The sequence below is a fragment of the Aotus nancymaae genome, unplaced genomic scaffold (genome assembly GCF_030222135.1).
Source record: "Aotus nancymaae isolate 86718 unplaced genomic scaffold, 86718_ANA_hifiasm-v0.15.2.pri h1tg000008l, whole genome shotgun sequence".
Classification (NCBI taxonomy): domain Eukaryota; kingdom Metazoa; phylum Chordata; class Mammalia; order Primates; family Aotidae; genus Aotus; species Aotus nancymaae.
Window position 1 is genome coordinate 54,977,372 of NW_026988419.1, and position 18,975 is coordinate 54,996,346.

Here is an 18,975-nt window from a genome sequence, read left to right on the forward strand (position 1 = left end):
TAACAAGGAACGTAAAGGACCTCTTCAAGGAGAACTACAAACCACTGCTCAACGAAATAAGAGAGGACACAAACAGATGGAGAAACATTCCATGTTCATGGTTAGGAAGACTCAATATCGTGAAAATGGCCATACTGCCCAAAGTAATTTACAGATTCAACGCTATCCCCATCAAGCTACCAATGACCTTCTTCACAGAACTGGAAAAAACCACCTTAAACTTCATATGGAACCAAAAGAGAGCCCGCATAGCCAAGTCAATTCTAAGCAAAAAGAACAAAGCGGGAGGCATCACACTACCGGACATCAAACTCTACTACAAGGCTACAGTAATCAAAACAGCATGGTACTGGTACCAAAACAGAGATATAGACCAATGGAACAGAACAGAGGCGTCGGAGGCGACACAACATATCTACAACCACCCGATCTTTGACAAACCCGACAAAAACAAGCAATGGGGAAAGGAATCCCTGTTCAATAAGTGGTGTTGGGAAAACTGGCTAGCCATATACAGAAAGCAGAAACTGGACCCCTTCCTGACACCTTACACTAAAATTGACTCCAGATGGATTAAAGACTTAAACATAAGACCTAACACCATAAAAACCCTAGAAGAAAACCTAGGCAAAACCATTCAGGACATAGGCATAGGCAAGGGCTTTATGACCAAAACACCAAAAGCATTGGCAACAAAAGCCAAAATAGACAAATGGGACCTGATCAAACTCCACAGCTTCTGCAAGGCGAAAGAAACAGTCAATAGAGTGAATCGGCAACCAAAAGAATGGGAAAAAATATTTGCAGCCTACCCGTCTGACAAAGGGCTGATACCCAGAATTTACAACGAGCTAAAACAGATTTACAAGAAAAAAACAAACAAGCCCATTCAAAAATGGGCGAAGGATATGAACAGGTACTTTACAAAAGAAGACATACATGAGGCCAACAAGCATATGAAAAAATGCTCATCATCACTGGTCATTAGGGAAATGCAAATCAAAACTACATTGAGATACCATCTCACGCCAGTTAGAATGGCGATCATTAAAAAATCTGGAGAAAACAGATGCTGGAGAGGATGTGGAGAAATAGGAACACTTTTACACTGTTGGTGGGAGTGTAAATTAGTTCAACCATTGTGGAAGACAGTGTGGCGATTCCTCAAGGACCTAGAAATAGAAATTCCATTTGACCCAGCAATCCCATTACTGGGCATATATCCAAAGGATTATAAATCGTTCTACTATAAGGACACATGCACACGAATGTTCACTGCAGCACAGTTTACAATAGCAAAGACCTGGAACAATCCCAAATGCCCATTGATGATAGACTGGACAGGAAAAATGTGGCACATACACACCATGGAATATTATGCAGCCATCAAAAACGATGAGTTTGCGTCCTTTGTAGGGACATGGATGAACCTGGAAACCATCATTCTCAGCAAACTGACACAAGAACACAAAAATCAAACACCACATGTTCTCACTCATAGGTTGGTGTTGAACAATGAGAACACAAGGACACAGGGAGGGGAGCACTATACTCTGGGGTCTGTTGGGGGGGAGTGGGGGGGACAGAGGGGGGGTGGGGAGTTGGGGAGGGATAGCATGGGGAGAAATGCCAGATATAGGTGAAGGGGAGGAAGGCAGCAAATCACACTGCCACGTATGCACCTATGCAACAACCTTGCATGATTTTCACATGTACCCCAAAACCTAAAATGCAATAAAAAAAAAAAAAAGGAAAAAAAAAACATCACCCTGTCCTGTGGTTTAACTTCTTTCTTGAATATACTTACGAGCTATGCTATATAACACAATTCTCACTAATGCAATGTCATAGCAAATGTATTCTTTAAAGTATGTATATTTTCATTTATGTGCAAATATGAAAAAAATTAAAATATAATATAAATGATACTAGAAATATTTTTCCAAGTGTATTTTAACAGACTTTATTATATTATTCAATCCTTGGAAAACTAGTGATTATAAATTTCTCAATTAAAACGTTTAATAGCTTCCTATTTAAATTCATGATAGAAAACCATGATTTCTATGCTATTTTTAAATTAAATATCTCATATTGAATGTCATTTTTCTTAAAGAAAATTGGCTTCTTTAAAGTTATGGAGTGAAAATATGTATATTCTTTGGTATATTCAGCTTTTCTTCAGTTTGTGAAATTTAAGGTCATAGTCTTTTTCTAAGGGTCAAGTTCTTGTATTTATTAATGCTAATTTTTCTGGTAGGGAGAATCCCACAGGAGCTTTAAAATTTTCATTTTATTTCCTCCCTTCTGCTCTCCAACAAATCAGCTTGGTTATCTCAGATTAGCCAGAGAAAGAAATCTTCAGTCACTAGTTATATTGTCTGGTGTCTAAGACTATTGAACAATAGGTACCTTCAAGCCTTTCTCAAGCCCCAAAATTGTACCACAGAACAACTAAATATGGGCATTAGAAAATAAACTCTTGGCCGGGTGCAGTGGCTCACGCCTGCAATTCCAGCATTTGGAAGGCTGAGGCGGGCAGATCACTTGAGGTTGGAAGTTCGAGACCAGCCTGGCCAACATGGTGAAACTCCCATCTCTACTAAAAATACAAAAAAATTAGCCAGGCATGGTGGCGCATTCCTGTAATCCCAGCTACTCCTGAGCCTGAGGCACGAGAATTGCTTGAAACTGGGAGGCAGAGTTTGCAGTGAGCTGAGATAATGCCAGGGCACTCCAGTCTGGGCAACAGAGCAAGACTCAGTCTCAAAAAAAAAAAAAAGAAAAAGAAAAAAGAAAATGAACTCTTGGAAATGGTGCAGAGAAAAGAACACTTTGTGGCCATAGGCACATGATAACAAGGGAGAAGCCTGAAAACAATCTTTTACCTATAATTTATTTAAAAATAATATGCACAAATAAAATTTGTTTTCTCCTAATCTATGTAATAAAAATCTTACATAGGGCTCAAGATAAATTCTTCAGGTAAATTACCAAACTATTTTTCACTCTACAAATTCCAAAAAATACAGTTATCATTTCTTTGTCCAAATAACTGGCATTACAAAGAGAGTTATTTCATTTATAAAGTATTTTACACCTGGGCAACATAGCAAAACCTCATTTCTACAAATAATTTTAAAAATTCGCTAAGTGTGGTGGCATGTGCCTGTGGTCCTAGCTACTCAGGAGGCGGAGGTGGGAGGACTGCTTCACCCTGGGAGGCATGATTGTGCCACTGCATTCCAGCATGGGCAAAAGAGGAAGATCCTGTCTCAAAAAAGAAGTATTTTAATTGTAATAAAGAGTAAACATTTAAATTAAGTTGTTTCTTTTACCTAAGTAATCGCAACTTAATATTTTAGACAAATATTTCTACAGCTGGCTTCAAGACTTGTAATCTTGACATTTTTTTCTTCATCCTCCTATTTTTCTTATTGAGAACTGCAGGTTTTTTCTTTCATTCATCTGGTTGAATAAGAGAGAACAGTTTTTGATTTTTGTTTTTAATTGATTTAACTCCTTACAGCAAAGACTAATCATAAGTACTAGTAGAATAGCAAAAACTTCATTTCTGCTATTCAGAGTTACATTTGTATATTTTTACTCCTACCAAGGTTTGGAGGCTTCTTAGAAGTGTATACTGCTCCTTCTCTCCCTATGTCCATTGATTAATTCATTCCATTTCATTCAGAAAATACTTACAGGAACTATTCTAGAAACTAAATATAGCAGTGAACAAACAGATAAAGTCCTGCCCTCTGGGGCTTCCATCCAATACAATAACATGTAAAGATATAAATAAAAATTGGATCCAGGGAAACTATAATTAGTGTAAGAAAATAAGGACAATAAAAATGAATTATATTCATTTTATAAAAAATAACCCTTTAAAAATGTAAAAAATCATACTTAAGCTTGCAGACAACACAAAAACAGCCATGGGTTGCATATAGCTAGTGAATCATTGTTAACCCCTGAGGTATAACATTAACATACATACACAATCACTCAGCCACTTATTTTCCCTTTTGGTCCCTAAGTAAAGTGTTTAGTGGATGACAACCACAACTACATTCCATTATATCTTAAGTTTTTAAAGCAAGATACAGTTATGTAAATATCTATGCTTAGGTGGCAACCTAAAACTTGTTTATCTATGTTTCTTTGATTGAAAACGTTTGCTTTTTGATGCCAATGCTAATATTCTTCAAGTAAAGATAAAAGGTCAAAATAGAATTCTGAAACATTTAACAGGAGTACAATAATCCCTTACTAGAAAGAATTAGAAAGGCACTGCAGGCATATAACAATATCAATCATCTCATAGGCAGTCACAAACTAGGGATAAGTGAAAGGGGTCTCTAATATAAACAGCTGCCATAAAGCATATTTGCTCCTTTAGTGATGTTTCACAAGTTTTAATTCAGGAACCATTTGATTTATGTTAGTAATATAATACCTACCTATGTATGTATGCATGTGAATATATATTTACATATTTCTCTAAAAGACTTCTAATTACCTGTGAGATAAGGTTACATATACAAATAAATAACAAGGAGTAATGTTTTACAATGAGTGAGCAAATACTGAAAACAGAAACAGAATTACTTGTTCTGCTAATAACTCAAACAGAAAAAAACATCTGCCTCTTTGGGACACACACACTTTAATGGTTGTAGATGGCAACACAATACTAGAATATGATATGCATTGTAATCAAAACATATGGCACTTTAGGAAAAAGGAAAATCAATAATTTTTAAAGAAGAGATCTAAAAACATTCTTTAGAAATTTGTTTTGCTACTTGAAAAAGAACGTAAGATTTATATACATTTCTGAAGAATACAGCATCCCTTAACAATAGCAAATAAGTCGTTATTGTCTATAACATTTACAGAACTTAACCTACTAAATTTTTCTATAACCTTAATACCTTGGTTACATAGGAGGATAGTTCAAATCAAACCTGTTTATGCCACAGCAAGAAAAACACCTAGTGTTAATAGTTACAGTTTATAAGTCAAATTTGTAGTTTTGGACAATAACTAAGAAAACAAGATACAATTTCATTCTTCTTACTATAAGGTTCTAATCTTATTTTTCTAGTTATATTACTATTTTCCAAAAAGGAAAGTCACAACTCTATAAACTTCCTCGATCAGGAAATAGTAAAGGAAATTTCTCAAAGCAGTATTTAGTTTCACTGTAAAATCAATAAAAAAAAAAAGTTTTCTTTAAAAAGAATGGTGCCACATCAGACCAACATATATGGACACCCACAGATATAGTTACAGGTGTCCGGAACAGTAATAACTGCTCTATTATTTTTATTTTTCTTATCAATACTTGTATACTGAGCTACCTTTTCCTAAGGCTTTTGATTTGGAATAACAACATGATCAGAATAATATTTTTTAAATAAGTCCTAAGTTACACTGTACTTGTCTGTTTAAAGATGACAGAGTGCTAAATAATAAAAACAACATACATACCGGAGTTTCTGTAGTGGATGTGGCTGGCTGTTGTAATGACTGTGGTCGAGATTCCTCTGACTGAGTCCTAACCAATCCACTACCATGACCTTTGACAGTATCACCATTGGTAACTGGAGGATGTTGCTGGGTCAAAGCAGCTTTTAATCTCTGAAATGCAAACACCATTAAAAACAAATTTGCTTTACACTCCAGTCCAACTCTCAGTATGCTCTTCAGTAAACCAAAAGAAGTATTTGTTAAGAAACACATAAACATTGGGTTTTAAAATTAGTTTTCATTTATTGTGTTTCATTGCATTCCTAAGATTATTATGAATATCAATAAGAACAAATGATAAGATCTTAGGAAGTTCCCCTGAGTATTTTTGTCTAGTACTACTAGAGGATTCTATACTTTGCTGTTCCTAAAAACAGTTAACTGAAAATAACTAGCTTTGTTAACTAAAATAAGCAATACAAGTTAATTTTTATGTACACTTTCATCTATTCTCTTCTACATCATTACTGTATCCCATACTCAAACAGAGATCAAATGGGCTTAAACTGAGGGCCTCCTCCTAGAACCTACAGCTGGGTTTGCCTCTCTTAGGTTTTCCCTGTCCCCAGTAAGCAGATCTAGTTCTCTTTTGCTGTTGCATTTGCCAGTTAATTGCATTGTATTGGACACACAGTCAGAGCATGATAGATCTAGTATTAGAATGAGGTCCTAGATATTTATGTCTACCACTTTATCAAGATACAATTTGAATGAAGCCTCTTTATGCTATCAATAAAAATTTGTCATATGTGACTATTTTATCTCCCAATCAGTTAGTAACCTCTTTAAGAGCAAAGATTATCTTACACTTTTTGGTATTCCTTTTAGCAACTGGTATATTGATTTGCTACATAGGTATAAAACAAACATATTTGTTAACTAACAGAAATAGGTATCTTTAGTGAAAATAGTCATATGTGATCTTTAAGGTGGTTTTATTGTTATGATCTGTAAATATGAAATAACATAGTATCTCAGTGATGAAAGGGACTTCAGGGACCCAACAGACCTGAGACTATTATTGCTGATACAGAGGTTTTGTGCTTAATGATTCAAAAGACAATCCTAAGTAGTGAGAATGCCAAATCTGTTACTGCAACTGCTAAGTCATGATTAGGCATGTTTTCTCCCTCTTTTCTGACAGACTACTTCTTTATGAATTATTGAAAGTACCACATATGTAATGTCCTAGTGCTTTCACTGATTAGAACATGTAATATACTATGAAGTCTTATACAGCTGAGAATATGCTTTTGGTTCAGAATCTAACTCCACCTCAAACTATCTGTGACTTTGAACAAATCGTTAATCTTTGAGTCTCAATTTATTTACCTATAAAACTGGGAATAATAACTTCCTTGCAGAGTTGAATTGAAAAATAAATGTAACATGCAAAATGATCTGACTCATAAAGGAATTTTTCAGATGTCAGTTTCCTTATTTCTTTAAGAATACTATTGAGGCCTCTATTTTCTTAGCATGAAGGTCCAACGAATCAGGAGAGTTCCTATGCTTTTGAATTTTCAAAATATCCTTAAGGGTCATCTTAAGCATTGGTTTGATCCCAGACATATTTTATATGTGAGAGATGCTCAAGACCGTATCAAAAACTGAATCTTTCAGAATCCAGACAAGAGTTCTAGTTCTTTTTATAAACAATCTGAAACAACTATATTAGTAGCTAAAATATAGGAAATTTAGGATTCTAATAATTGACAGGATAATGTGGAAGTAGATGAATTAAAACTGAAATTAAATGAGGGACTAAAGAAGTAGCTGACTAGAATCAGATAGGAATACATAGGAAAATGATCAAGAAGTATTTAAAGAAGAAAGACCTAAGTTGGAAAGTGTGGGTCAGAACAAAGGGGGAGAATCTTGGGTGGTGGCCAGTCTGCATATTTATATATTTTATAAATAGAATGTTAGGCATCAAAATACAATGACTAGTACCCAGTCTATAGTGCTAAACTGGGGCTTTCATTTTCTAGATTTAAAATGTGCACAAATATAACTAGAGGTAGAAATGTGAGGCTTTCTAAATTATGTGTTGGTAAGACATTTTTAAGTCCTTAGGTAGAAAACATCATAGAATTGAAGAGCATTTAAAGTTTTACAGTGAAGAGCTTAACTCTCAGAATTAATGAAATACAGTAACTGCACATAGGGGAACCTGAAGTACATAAACATCACTCCCTTGAATAATCTTTAGTAGGGCAAGTTACTACCTTATAGAGCACTTAAAAGTAGCATCAGTATTCATTCATTATCCTTCCTTGACTGCCCTAGGGTATACAGTACTCATCCAGTGAGGAAGCTCTAATGTTTGCTCCATGCTGTTACACTGATTACAATAGGTCTGACTTGAAAAGTATACCAGTGGGCATATAACAGAAGAAAAAGATTTTAAGGGTTAATTAACACTGTTATAAACTGTCCATTAATTTTTCTTAAACTACAACAAAAATACACATATGCTAAAAAAAAAAAATGAGTTAGGGATATAGAAACTCCAGAAGACTGAAGTTACTTCTTATAATCATATTTAGCAGAGATAAAACCAGAAATTCTATTTGTTTACTCCCAGTTCACTGAACATATTTTAAACAAAAGCTTTACCAAACTGGACCTCTAGTCTAATGTTAAATTTTCTAAATATATTAGTAATCAATTAAGCATCTGATATTGGTCAGTCCATTACCAAGATTGAAATCTCTGTCAATAAACAAATATACGTAAATAAGGATTGAGAACTCTGAGAAATAAAGATTGAGCACTCATAAAAATTAAAGATTTAAGGTGGAGTGTGATGGCTTATGCCTGTAGTCTCAGCACTTTGGGAGGCCAAGGCAGGAGGACTGCTTGAGCCCAGGAGTTCCAGACCAGCCTGGGCAATACAATGAGACTCCATCTCTACAAAAAACTTAAAAATTAGCCAGGTACCGTGGTGGTGCATGCCTGTAGTCCCAGCTCTGGAGGCTGGGGTAGGAGGTTTGCTTGAGCCCAGGAGTTTGAGACTGCAGTGAGTTATGATGGAGCCACTGCACTCTGCTCTAGGCAACAGAGCAAGACCCAGACTCAAAAAAAAAATAATAATAAAAATAAAAGGATTTTACAAGGTCTATATTATCTAACATGTACAAGAAAACTTAGGCATAATTTTAAAGTAAAGGCAGACTTTGATAAACAAAAATGTCTTTGTTATTATCTTTCTAAGAAACAGATCAGTTTTTAATGTTCAATTTTTAGTGATGTAAAGTTCAACTACTGTATTGAAAACTTTTTTTTCTTAGAGAGATATAGATTGTTTCAATTAATTAAAGGATGAATAGTTTGTTGTGCTGACCAATCTGACACATTCACTTTAAGAGGTGATCTGCTAGAAATAATCTGTCATTCAAGTTCTATGTTGCATCCTTGAAAATAAATTTTATCACTCTGGTCAGAACTTGGTAGGAACAAACTAGTCCATCACAGTTCAAAGAAAAAAGATAATGTTCTCTAGAAACAATTTATGAAAAAGTCAGATCCATTATTTCATATGTGCCACAAAAGCTCATCAGAGCTAAAACCCTCCATCTCCTGGGTGTTATCCTACCATCTGCTGCTCTATTACTTATCTTTATTTTGTAACTAATTAACAGCATAATCTTCTAAATTCAGCAAGTTAATTATCATTATTGTGGTCTTTGCAGCATCATCAGTCCTCATGAAGTCTTGTCTTCCCACCCCCAGAGAACATATGAAAATCAAGTAGGTTGAGAGAGGGTCTGTTTCTTTGGAGTGGGCTCATTAGGTGTTTGCTGATTAGCTTGGCATGCAGAGGCAGGTCAGAAGAATTCTGCTGAACATGAGGTTCCATGCAGGGCCCAACCAAGTTAATGTAGGTTTCTGAACATTTGCCAAGATGCCCTCTGTCAGCTCTCAGTAGAAACCCCCTGCAGAAAACCTACTGGCTACCCACTGTGTGCAAAGATATTTCTCAGTTTGTCACATGTCTTAAAAAAAAAATATTCTGGAGGATACTATTTAAAAACTTTGCTAATCTTAAAATTCCCAGATGATTAACATTTTCTTATTCAGAAGAGTGGCTTTTTGATTAAAATATTACAAAAGAAAATTTTTTTCTTATTGGGGTAATATGATTTATGTGCTTAATGACAAACAAAACCCCTAAACCAATATTTGGTGACATCTAGTCTAATTCTGTAAAAATTTATATCCTGGGAATTTTTCTGTTATATTAAAAAGTACTGGATAGTCTTGTATTTTTCGGTCCCTATCGACATTTCTTTACCACATTCTTACTTTTCCAAAGGCTTAAAGTTCTTAAAAATTAAAAAATACGAGTTTATTCTGAGGAATTTTTTTTTTTTGCAGAAAAGAAAGATCTTATTTCAGTATTCACAGCAGACACAAACACAATATATACTTAATATCTTCCTGGAAAGGCAATGAACGTCTGAAAATCAGGGAATTATGAAAGCATCCTTGGCTATGTTAAGAAACAAAGTAAATTTCTCTCTAGCTGTAGTATGCTACTCATTCTTCCAAGTTCCAATCCCATTATTCTCTTAAGTTATTTTCAACCACAGGTCATTTTTTGCAGAATCACTACTGCTACAATATATAGCATGTCATTAACAGATTGTGATCACAAAGGTCTAATAAATCCTTGAGAGAGACACAGAACCCCAAAAGGATGATGTTTAAAATACTTTCAAAGACCTGGAAATAACAAAGTAAAATCCAACAAAAGCAGTAAAAGAAGAAATTACAAGTTTTAAGGTGGTGGTGGGGAGGGGAGGATGGTGGGGAGGGGAGGGTGTGAAGAGTCAGAAAAATCATTTAATGTGTAACATGAATCCAGGGAATGTGAGCTGGGAACCACCAATTTGGAGAACGTGGACTTGGAGTCTATTTTAAATGCAGGAAATAATCAAGTTCTGTGATAATTTATCTGGTCATTAAGAAAGCTCTGTGCACTGGGATATGAACCCGTCTTCAACGTTCTTCAGCAGGGATGACAGAATTGTTTATTTGGTGATTCTTAAGCCCACTGAAGCTTAAAAAAGTAAACCAATTACCACTGAGATTTTAATTTCAAACTTTAATTTCAAATAAACTATACCTATTTGGTATTTTATATCCTAAAAGTGTCTAATCTAATTTGCCAAGCTAAATAATAGAGTTGGACTTTAATTGAAAATGTTTACTTAAGAGATTGACTTGGGCCTGTGATTTTAGTTGTAAATGCTGAGATAATCTTAAGTAAACTTCTAAATAATAAATATTTAAGAAAACTATGTATTACTATAAGTTTACTTACATTTAAGAATTATTAAAGAACTTGAGAAATTCAGACAATTGAGAGAATTAATGAGTACCTAGTTTAACATGTATATAGCTTAGTGTGGTGAAGATTATATTTTAAGCTCTTTAAAAGCAATCATTACATAACTGTATATGTAAATTGCCTTGAGAACTCAGGAAAGAACTAAGTTTTTAAACTTGTAATCTTAAATAAATCTTATATTATTTTTTAAAAAGTAGTCCCTGAATAATCATTATGTGTACAAGTCACCATCAAGGGCATATTTTAATAAAAATCTCCCCCCAACCAAAAAAAATAAAAACAAAACCCAAAACAAAATATAATTGATAAAATATAATTCTAATTGCTACACATGCTGGAAAAAGAAAATCAGTAATGGGCTTCTTAGGAGACCATTCTTTTTTGACTCTCCTGATGGTCATTGAACATATTTGCAAGAAAAATCTCAAAATTTAAGATCACGTCTATTGAATTTCTTAGAACCTAGGAAATGTTTGCCATGTAACAATTGACAGAAGTAGTTGTTAAATGATGTTAATATAAAAAGAATACTGAAGTGTGAAATAAATAACTTCTACACAACAAAAAAACTCAAGTAATCAGAATTCCATTATCCAGTCAATTGACATCTTAAGTTACCAGTTCATGTTACCATACCAGCATAGCAATATCTACTGTTTCACAAATGAGCTGAAATAAATAGCTATGATCTATTAGAAAATGGAAATACAGGAAAATCAAACATACCAAAGATAAGTTCCCAAACCACAATATAATTAAAACATAAATCAATATGAAAAAGATAAATAGAAAAGCCTTGAAATATTTGGAAATTATACAGTGTACTTCTAAATAACCCACAGGTCAAAGAAGAAATCACAAGGGAAATTAAAAAATTAATGATAATGAAAATATAGCATAACAAAAGTTGTGCATAGAGAAAATTTCATAGCTTTAAATATCTATATTAGAAAAAAAGATTTAAATTGGTAATCTAAGCTTCTACTTTAAGAAACCCCAAAAAGATAAGCAAATTAAGCTTAATTAAGTAGGAGAAAACAAATATTAAAGACAAAAGTAGGGCCAGGCGCGGTGGCTCACGCCTGTAATCCCAGCACTTTGGGAGGCCGAGGCGGGTGGATCACAAGGTCAAGAGATCGAGACCATCCTGGTCAACATGGTGAAACTCCGTCTCTACTAAAAATACAAAAAATTAGCTGGGCATGGTGGCGCGTGCCTGTAATCCCAGCTACTCGGGAGGCTGAGGCAGGAGAATTGCCTGAACCCAGGAGGCGGAGATTGCAGCGAGCCGAGATCGTGCCATTGCATTCCACCCTGGGTAGCAAGAGCGAAACTCCATCTCAAAACAAAAAAAACAAAAGTAATTACTCAATGGGAGTACAAACATACCATTAAGAAAAAGGCAAGCTACAGACTAACAGAAAATAGACAGTAGAAACATATGTATCTCTCTCTCTAACAAAAACCTTATAACCAGTATATATAAAGAATTCTGGCTGGGTCCGTGGCTCACATCTGTAATCCCAGCACTTTGGGAGGCTGAGGCGGGCAGATCATGAGGTTAGAAGTTTGAGATCACTCTGGCCAACATAGCGAAACCCCGTCCCTACTAAAAATACAAAAAATTAGCCAGGTGTGGTGGTGTGCACCTGTAATCCCAGTTACTCAGGAGTCTGAGGCAGGAGAATCATGTAAACCCAGGAGGCGAGGTGGAGGTTGCAGTGGGCTGATATCATGCCATTGCACTCCAGCCCGGGCAACAGTGCAAGACTTCATCTCAAAAAAAAAAAAAAAAAAAAAAATTCCAGGCTGGGTTCAGTGGCTCACGCCTGTAATTCCAACACTTTGGGAGGCTGAGGCCGGTACCTTAGGTCAGGTGTTCCAGACCAGCCTGGCCAACATGGTGAAACCCATCTCTACTAAAAATACAAAAGTTAGCCAGGCGTGGTGGTGTGTACCTGTAATCCCACATACTTAGAGGTTGAGGCAGGAGAATCACTTGAACCTGGGAAAAGGACGTTGCAGTGAGCCAAGATTGTGCCACTGCACTCCAGCCTAGGTGACAGATAGACTCTGTCCAAAAAAAAGGAATTCCAGCTAGGTGCAGTGGCTCACACCTGTAATCCTAACACTGCGGGAGGCTGAGGCAGGCTGATCACTTAAGGTCAGGAGTTCTAGACCAGCCTGGCCAACATGGTGAAACCCTGGGGCAGGTGCCTATAATCCTAGCTACTTAGGGGGGTGAGGCAGGAGAATCACTTGAACCCTGGAGGCAGAGGCTGCAGTGAGCTGAGATTGTGCCACTGAACTTCAGCCTGGGCAACCGAACAAGACTCTGTCTCAAAAATTAAAAAAAAAAGCAATTGGCTGGGGGCGGTAGCTCTCATGCCTGTTATCGCAGTACTTTGAGAGGCCGAGGAGGGAGGAGTGCCTGAGCTCAGGAGTTCAAGACCAGCCTGGGCAACATGGCAATCTTTACAAAAAAATAGAAAAATTAGCCAGGTATGGTGGCATGCTCCTATAGTCCCAGCTACGTGAGGCGCTAAGGCAGGAGGATCACTTAAGACCGGGAGATCGAGGCTACAGTCATGCTACAACACACCAGCCTGAGTAAAGAGCCAAACCCCGTCTCCATCAATCAATCAATAAAAGAAAAGCAACACAATTTTTTTAAATGGGCAAAAGACCTGATAACTCATGTCTGGTCAAAGAGGAAACGGAAATTAAAACTGTGAGACACTGCTAAACAGCTCTAGAATGTCTATGATTAAAAAGACAAAGAAAATCAAATTTTGGCAAGAATGCAGGAACAACTGGAATTCCCATACATTGGTGGTAGGAATGTAAACCTCTGGGTAAAGGTTTAGCAACTGCTTATAAAGTTAAATGTATCCTCTGACTCAGCAATTCTACTCTTAGCTATTTAGTCAATAGAATGAAAATATATGGCCAAGGAAAGAGTTATACAAGATTCTGTATAGTAGCTTTATTCACAATAGCTAAACAGTAGAAATCATTAAAGTGTTCATCAGCAGGAAAATGAACAAAGAAATTGTGGTATATTCACACAATGGAATACCACTCGGCAATAAAAAGCAGCAAACTATGATCACTCAACAACATGGATAAATCTGAGACATGCTGAGCTGAATATAAGAGTATACAATGACTATTTACATGAAATTCTATAACTAATCTATGGTTATAAACATCAGAATAGATGGAGTGGACTGACTGGAAAGAGAGAAACTTTCTGGGTAGAGGTTAATATTCTATATCATGATAGGGCTATGAGTTGTACAAATGCATTTACTTTTTGAAACTATGGTTAAAAGTGGTTCATTTCAATGTATGTAAATTTTATATTAAAGCAAGACCTATTAAAAATAATTGAATGGAAGTAGAGAATGGACTGGGGTATAAACAAGAACTGTAGTATACTGCTAATAATTGAAGCTGGGTGATGAGTACATGGCAGTTCATTATACTATCCTCTTTACTTTGTATATGTCTAGAATTTTTCCGTAAAGAAAAGCTAAAAAAAATTAAAGAAGTAGAATAATTTCAGTCTTGTTATTTAATCAAAATAGGACAATCTTATTATCGCAATTAAAATAGGCAATTGCCTAGATATGGTTACTTTACATTAGCAAAATTCTAATAAGAAATTTAATTGGATTATTAAATTTAGGTGGGAAAATCTTTGACTCCTCATGCCATTTTTGGGTCTTCAATGATTATTTTTCATATATAAATTTGTTAAAGTTATAGTTTTAGTAGTTTTTTTAATATACAAGCACACAAAATACTTTTATTCTTTTAAATTTAATTTTCTAATGACCTAAAAGAAAAAGTTATTCAGGTTAAGTATTAAGTTTAACAGTTTCTTAAAATATGGCCTACACTTGTAGACAAAGGTATTTCTTTAAATTGGATTTGTTCCTTTTGAATTAATTTATAGAAAAAAAGTCCAATGAATATGTAAAAATATTTTTAGATGCCGTACACAATAAGAGGATCTTCTTTTAACATCTGTATCTGCTCTACTCAGTTACCACGGCATGGTAAATTAAATTGAATTTTTCATCAATACATTATGTTTAAATAGGAAGTGTAAAAAATGCCCCCGATGAAGCTCTTCTGCTATCAAGTTAAGAAGATTCATCTTAGTATTACCAAAGCCCTGACCTGAACATATTATGATGTGAAAATTTTGCCCCTTAGGTTTTTAGGGTCTTCTCTCACAATCAGTAACCACTTAATTTTTATAACGTTCAATCAACTGTTGTTCATTCAGATAATATGTAAGTTTTATTGCTAAAACAGGCTGTCCTGTGCAAATTTCTGACTCATTATCTACACTAATGGAGAATAGCAGTAAAAACTTTTCAGGCCAGGCACAGTGCCTCATGCCTGTAATCCCAGCACTTTGGGAGGCTGAGGCAGGTAGATTACGAGGTCAGGAGTTCAAGACCAGCCTGACCAACATGGAAAAACCCTGTCTCTATTAAAAATACAAAAATTAGCTGGGCATGGTGGCAAGTGCCTGTAATCCCAGCTACTCAGGAGGCTGAGGCAGGAGAATCACTTGAACCTGAGAGGTGGAGGTTGCAGTAAGCGGAGATTGTGCCACTGCACTCTAGCCTGGGCAACAGAGCAAGATTCCATATCAAAAAAAAAAAAAAGACCTTGCCTGCGCTCGCCCGGAGCCAGTGGTTCTCCAAGCACCCAGCATCCAGCGAGAGGTGCCACGCACCGACGGAGGGGACATGGGCAGAGCAATGGTGGCCAGGCTCAGGTTAGGGCTGCTGCTGCTGGCACTGCTCCTACCTAGGCAGATTTATTCCAATCAAACAGCTGTTGTAACAGTTTCAAGTAACTCCTTCAGCTGCCCCAAGTCCAGCTAATGCTACCACCAAGGCGGCTGGTGGTGCCCTGCAGTCAACAGCCAGTCTCTTCATGGTCTCACTCTCTCTTCTACATCTCTACTGTTAAGAGACTCAGGCCAAGAAACATCTGTACTTCCCCATCTTCTAAACCCAATCCGAATGGCGTCTAGAAGTTCAATGTGGCAAGGAAAAACAGGTCTTCGTCGAATCTACTAATTCCACACCTTGTATTGACACAGAAAATGTTAAGAATCCCAAATTTGATTGGTTTAAAGAACATGTGAGAGATTTGACTAGATGATGGATGCCAACATTAAATCTGCTGGAGTTTCACGTACAAGATGAAGGAGAGTAAACATCCAAAATAGTTAAGACATGATTTCCTTGAATGTGGCTTAAGAAATATGGACACTTCCTTGAAAATAAGAATAGAAATAAGGGATGTGATTGTGGAATGGAAAAAAAAAAATTCAGCTTTGCAGTATGTTTTGGTATGTAAAAATTTGTATTTAGTATAGTGCTAGCAAAGAATGAAGCAAATAGAAGGTGTCTAATAACTACTAATCTATTGATTTCCTATGGATACATTAATTAATTGCTCTTATTAGCCCTATTATGATACAGAACATTAATATCTACCCAATTAATTGATGTTATTAACTAACATTATTGTATTGTACTGTAGCAGGGAGAATTATACTAATTTTTATTTTATCATTTTATTTTATTTTTGAGATGGAGTTTTACTCTGTCATCCAGGCTGGAATGCAGTAGCGTGATCCTGGCTCACTGCAACTGTGGCCTCCCAGGTTCAAGCAATTCTTGTGTCTCAGCCAACCGATCAGCTGAGATTACACGCGTGAGCCACCACACTCAGCTAATTTTTGTATTTTTAGTAGTGACAAGGTTTCACCACGTTGGCCAGGCTGGTCTCAAACTCCTGACCTCAGGCGATCTGCCAGCCTCAGCCTCCCAAAGTGTCTGGGATTGCAGGTGTGAGCTACTATGCCTGGCTCTGATTTGAAAAAATAGAAGTGTCAGATCTTCTACTAAGAAAATTAGAAAGTTTATAGGATTTAGGGTTAAGAAGTACCCCAGAAACCAAAGCTTAATCCTTTTATTTTACGGATGATAAAATGGAATCTCAGGAAAGTTAAAGTTGCTTAATTAAAGGTAGTGAATAGTGGAGTTAGGATTAAAATTAAAATACACATCTAAACAATTTAAAAGCATCTAAATAGCACAACAGTAAAAAATGGTTTTCTTTATATGTATCATATTTGCTAACTTGTATACTATTTTGGAATTCTTTTTAATAGTTATAAAATCATTCATTGTTATCAGCAGCACTGCCTTCAGAGGATTACATGTAGCTTTAGATATAATACTCCTATCTTCCACTAGGAGGAGAAAAAGCCACAGGCAAAAGCCAGACAAAACGCAAGTGACAAGAAACAGAACTTCTAATTTACCTACTTAAAGTATCACTAACTACTCACTATGCTAAAGGAAGATTTCTTTTTACAAATTTTCTGGTTCATCTATAGAATAACGCTGTCCATAACTTTATAAAAATGTGATCTAAATCGTGCATTTGAAGCAGGCTTTAATGAAAACATTAATTCAAAACAGCCTCAAGCTATGTACAGAACAAATAAAATCTTGCTTACCATTTTTGCTTCTGACTGTACTGGTTGGGGAGAGGAAGGACCTGGGATTCCTGGAACACTAGGCACCATGGTGACTGGTCGAACGAGCTATGCATAAGATAAGGAAAAATAATTGCTAGAGAATATATTCAAAATGAGATTTGTACTTTACTGCTGTTATAATAATTTCAGACTTTAAGAATCAGAACATTGTAAATTTATCTCCAGCTGATTTTATGTCTATATCAAACCCTTATTTGGTCTTATATCCTGATTTATCCTTCAAAAGGTATCAATTTCTGAGACATGTGCTTTCCAGATCTTCAGTTTTCACAATTTCTTTGTTAATGGTCCCTTTTAGAAACTCATAGTATTCAAAGTGATTAATGTAAAAATTCTTAAAGATCTGATATATTTCCATTTTGAATTTGAAAGTTAGAATGTCAAAATGTATGACAATTAGGCATAAAAAAAAATTTCAATAATGAACTTTGCTTTTCTAAAAATATATATAATGAATTTTGTTACAGATACCGCATTATAACAACAAGTAACACACTAATTACTTCTCAAATAATAATAATAATCTGTAACAGGTTTTTACCATTTTGTTTTTTTTTCTTAAACCTAACACTGAGTGAATATAGTTATTACATAAATAAAGTACATCTTTTCTTTCATTTCAAGTTGCTTTCATCACTAGGTACATGTAACAGGATAATTAGAATCTCAAATACAAGGCAAGAATATTTCCCTCCTCAAAAAAATATCCTTGGTAAAGAGGAAGCAGATACCTTGTATTTGAATCCTTACAAAGTCTCAAATAATGCATTTTGAACAACATAGTTCTTTTAAAAGAAGGCACATTATCTTGAAACTACCTCAATCAATTTTGGATAGTTTGAAAGATCACTTGGAAGAATTACTTGATTAAGAAAATATAAATAGCAAACATTAATTTTAGTAATATTCTTGGGGATAATCTCACCAAAAATGTTGGAATGTTACTGTAAGTAAGCTTTTAAAAATAAATTTTATTTTTATTATTTTTGAGACAGGGTCTCACTTTGTTGCCCAGCCTGGAGTACAGTGGTATAATCTCAGCTAAATACAGTTTCAACTCCCAGCTCAAGTGATCCTCCCACCTCAGCCTTCTGAGTGCTGAGACTACAGGTGTTTCCATCACAACTGGTTGATTTGTGTTTATTTTTTGTAGAGATGGGGTTTTGCCATGTTGCCCAGCCTGGTCTTGAACTCCTGAACAAGCCACCAAACTTGGTCTCCCAAAGTGATAAGATTACAGGCGTGAGTCACCGAACCTGGCCTAAAAATAATTTTTGGCTACACAGTAAATGATTACATTGTACTGATCGGTAATATGCATCTTAGAAGGCAAGGGAAAAAAAACATCCTTTTATTACATAAATATCTAACTCTTGGTGTAAGATTTCAAGGAAGAGAATAATAGAGACATTCAAAAAGTGATAAATTATAAATGATTAAGATGAAAACAAAAATAATGTGTCCAAGAAACTATGCTAGA

General features: G+C 35.4%; 1 protein-coding gene across 4 annotated transcripts in view; it reads right to left on the reverse strand.

The window, feature by feature from the left end:
* The window catches only part of ATF2 (activating transcription factor 2), a 103,765-nt gene that overhangs the window by 29,837 nt on the left and 54,953 nt on the right, over positions 1–18,975 (reverse strand). For all 4 annotated transcript variants that reach the window (XM_064373336.1, XM_064373334.1, XM_064373335.1 and 1 more), the window contains 2 exons: positions 17,454–17,540; positions 5,500–5,649 (listed from right to left, as the gene is read on the reverse strand). In XM_064373336.1, coding sequence (XP_064229406.1) covers positions 5,500–5,649; positions 17,454–17,540 — 237 coding nt within the window. The remainder of the gene's footprint in view (positions 1–5,499; positions 5,650–17,453; positions 17,541–18,975) is intronic.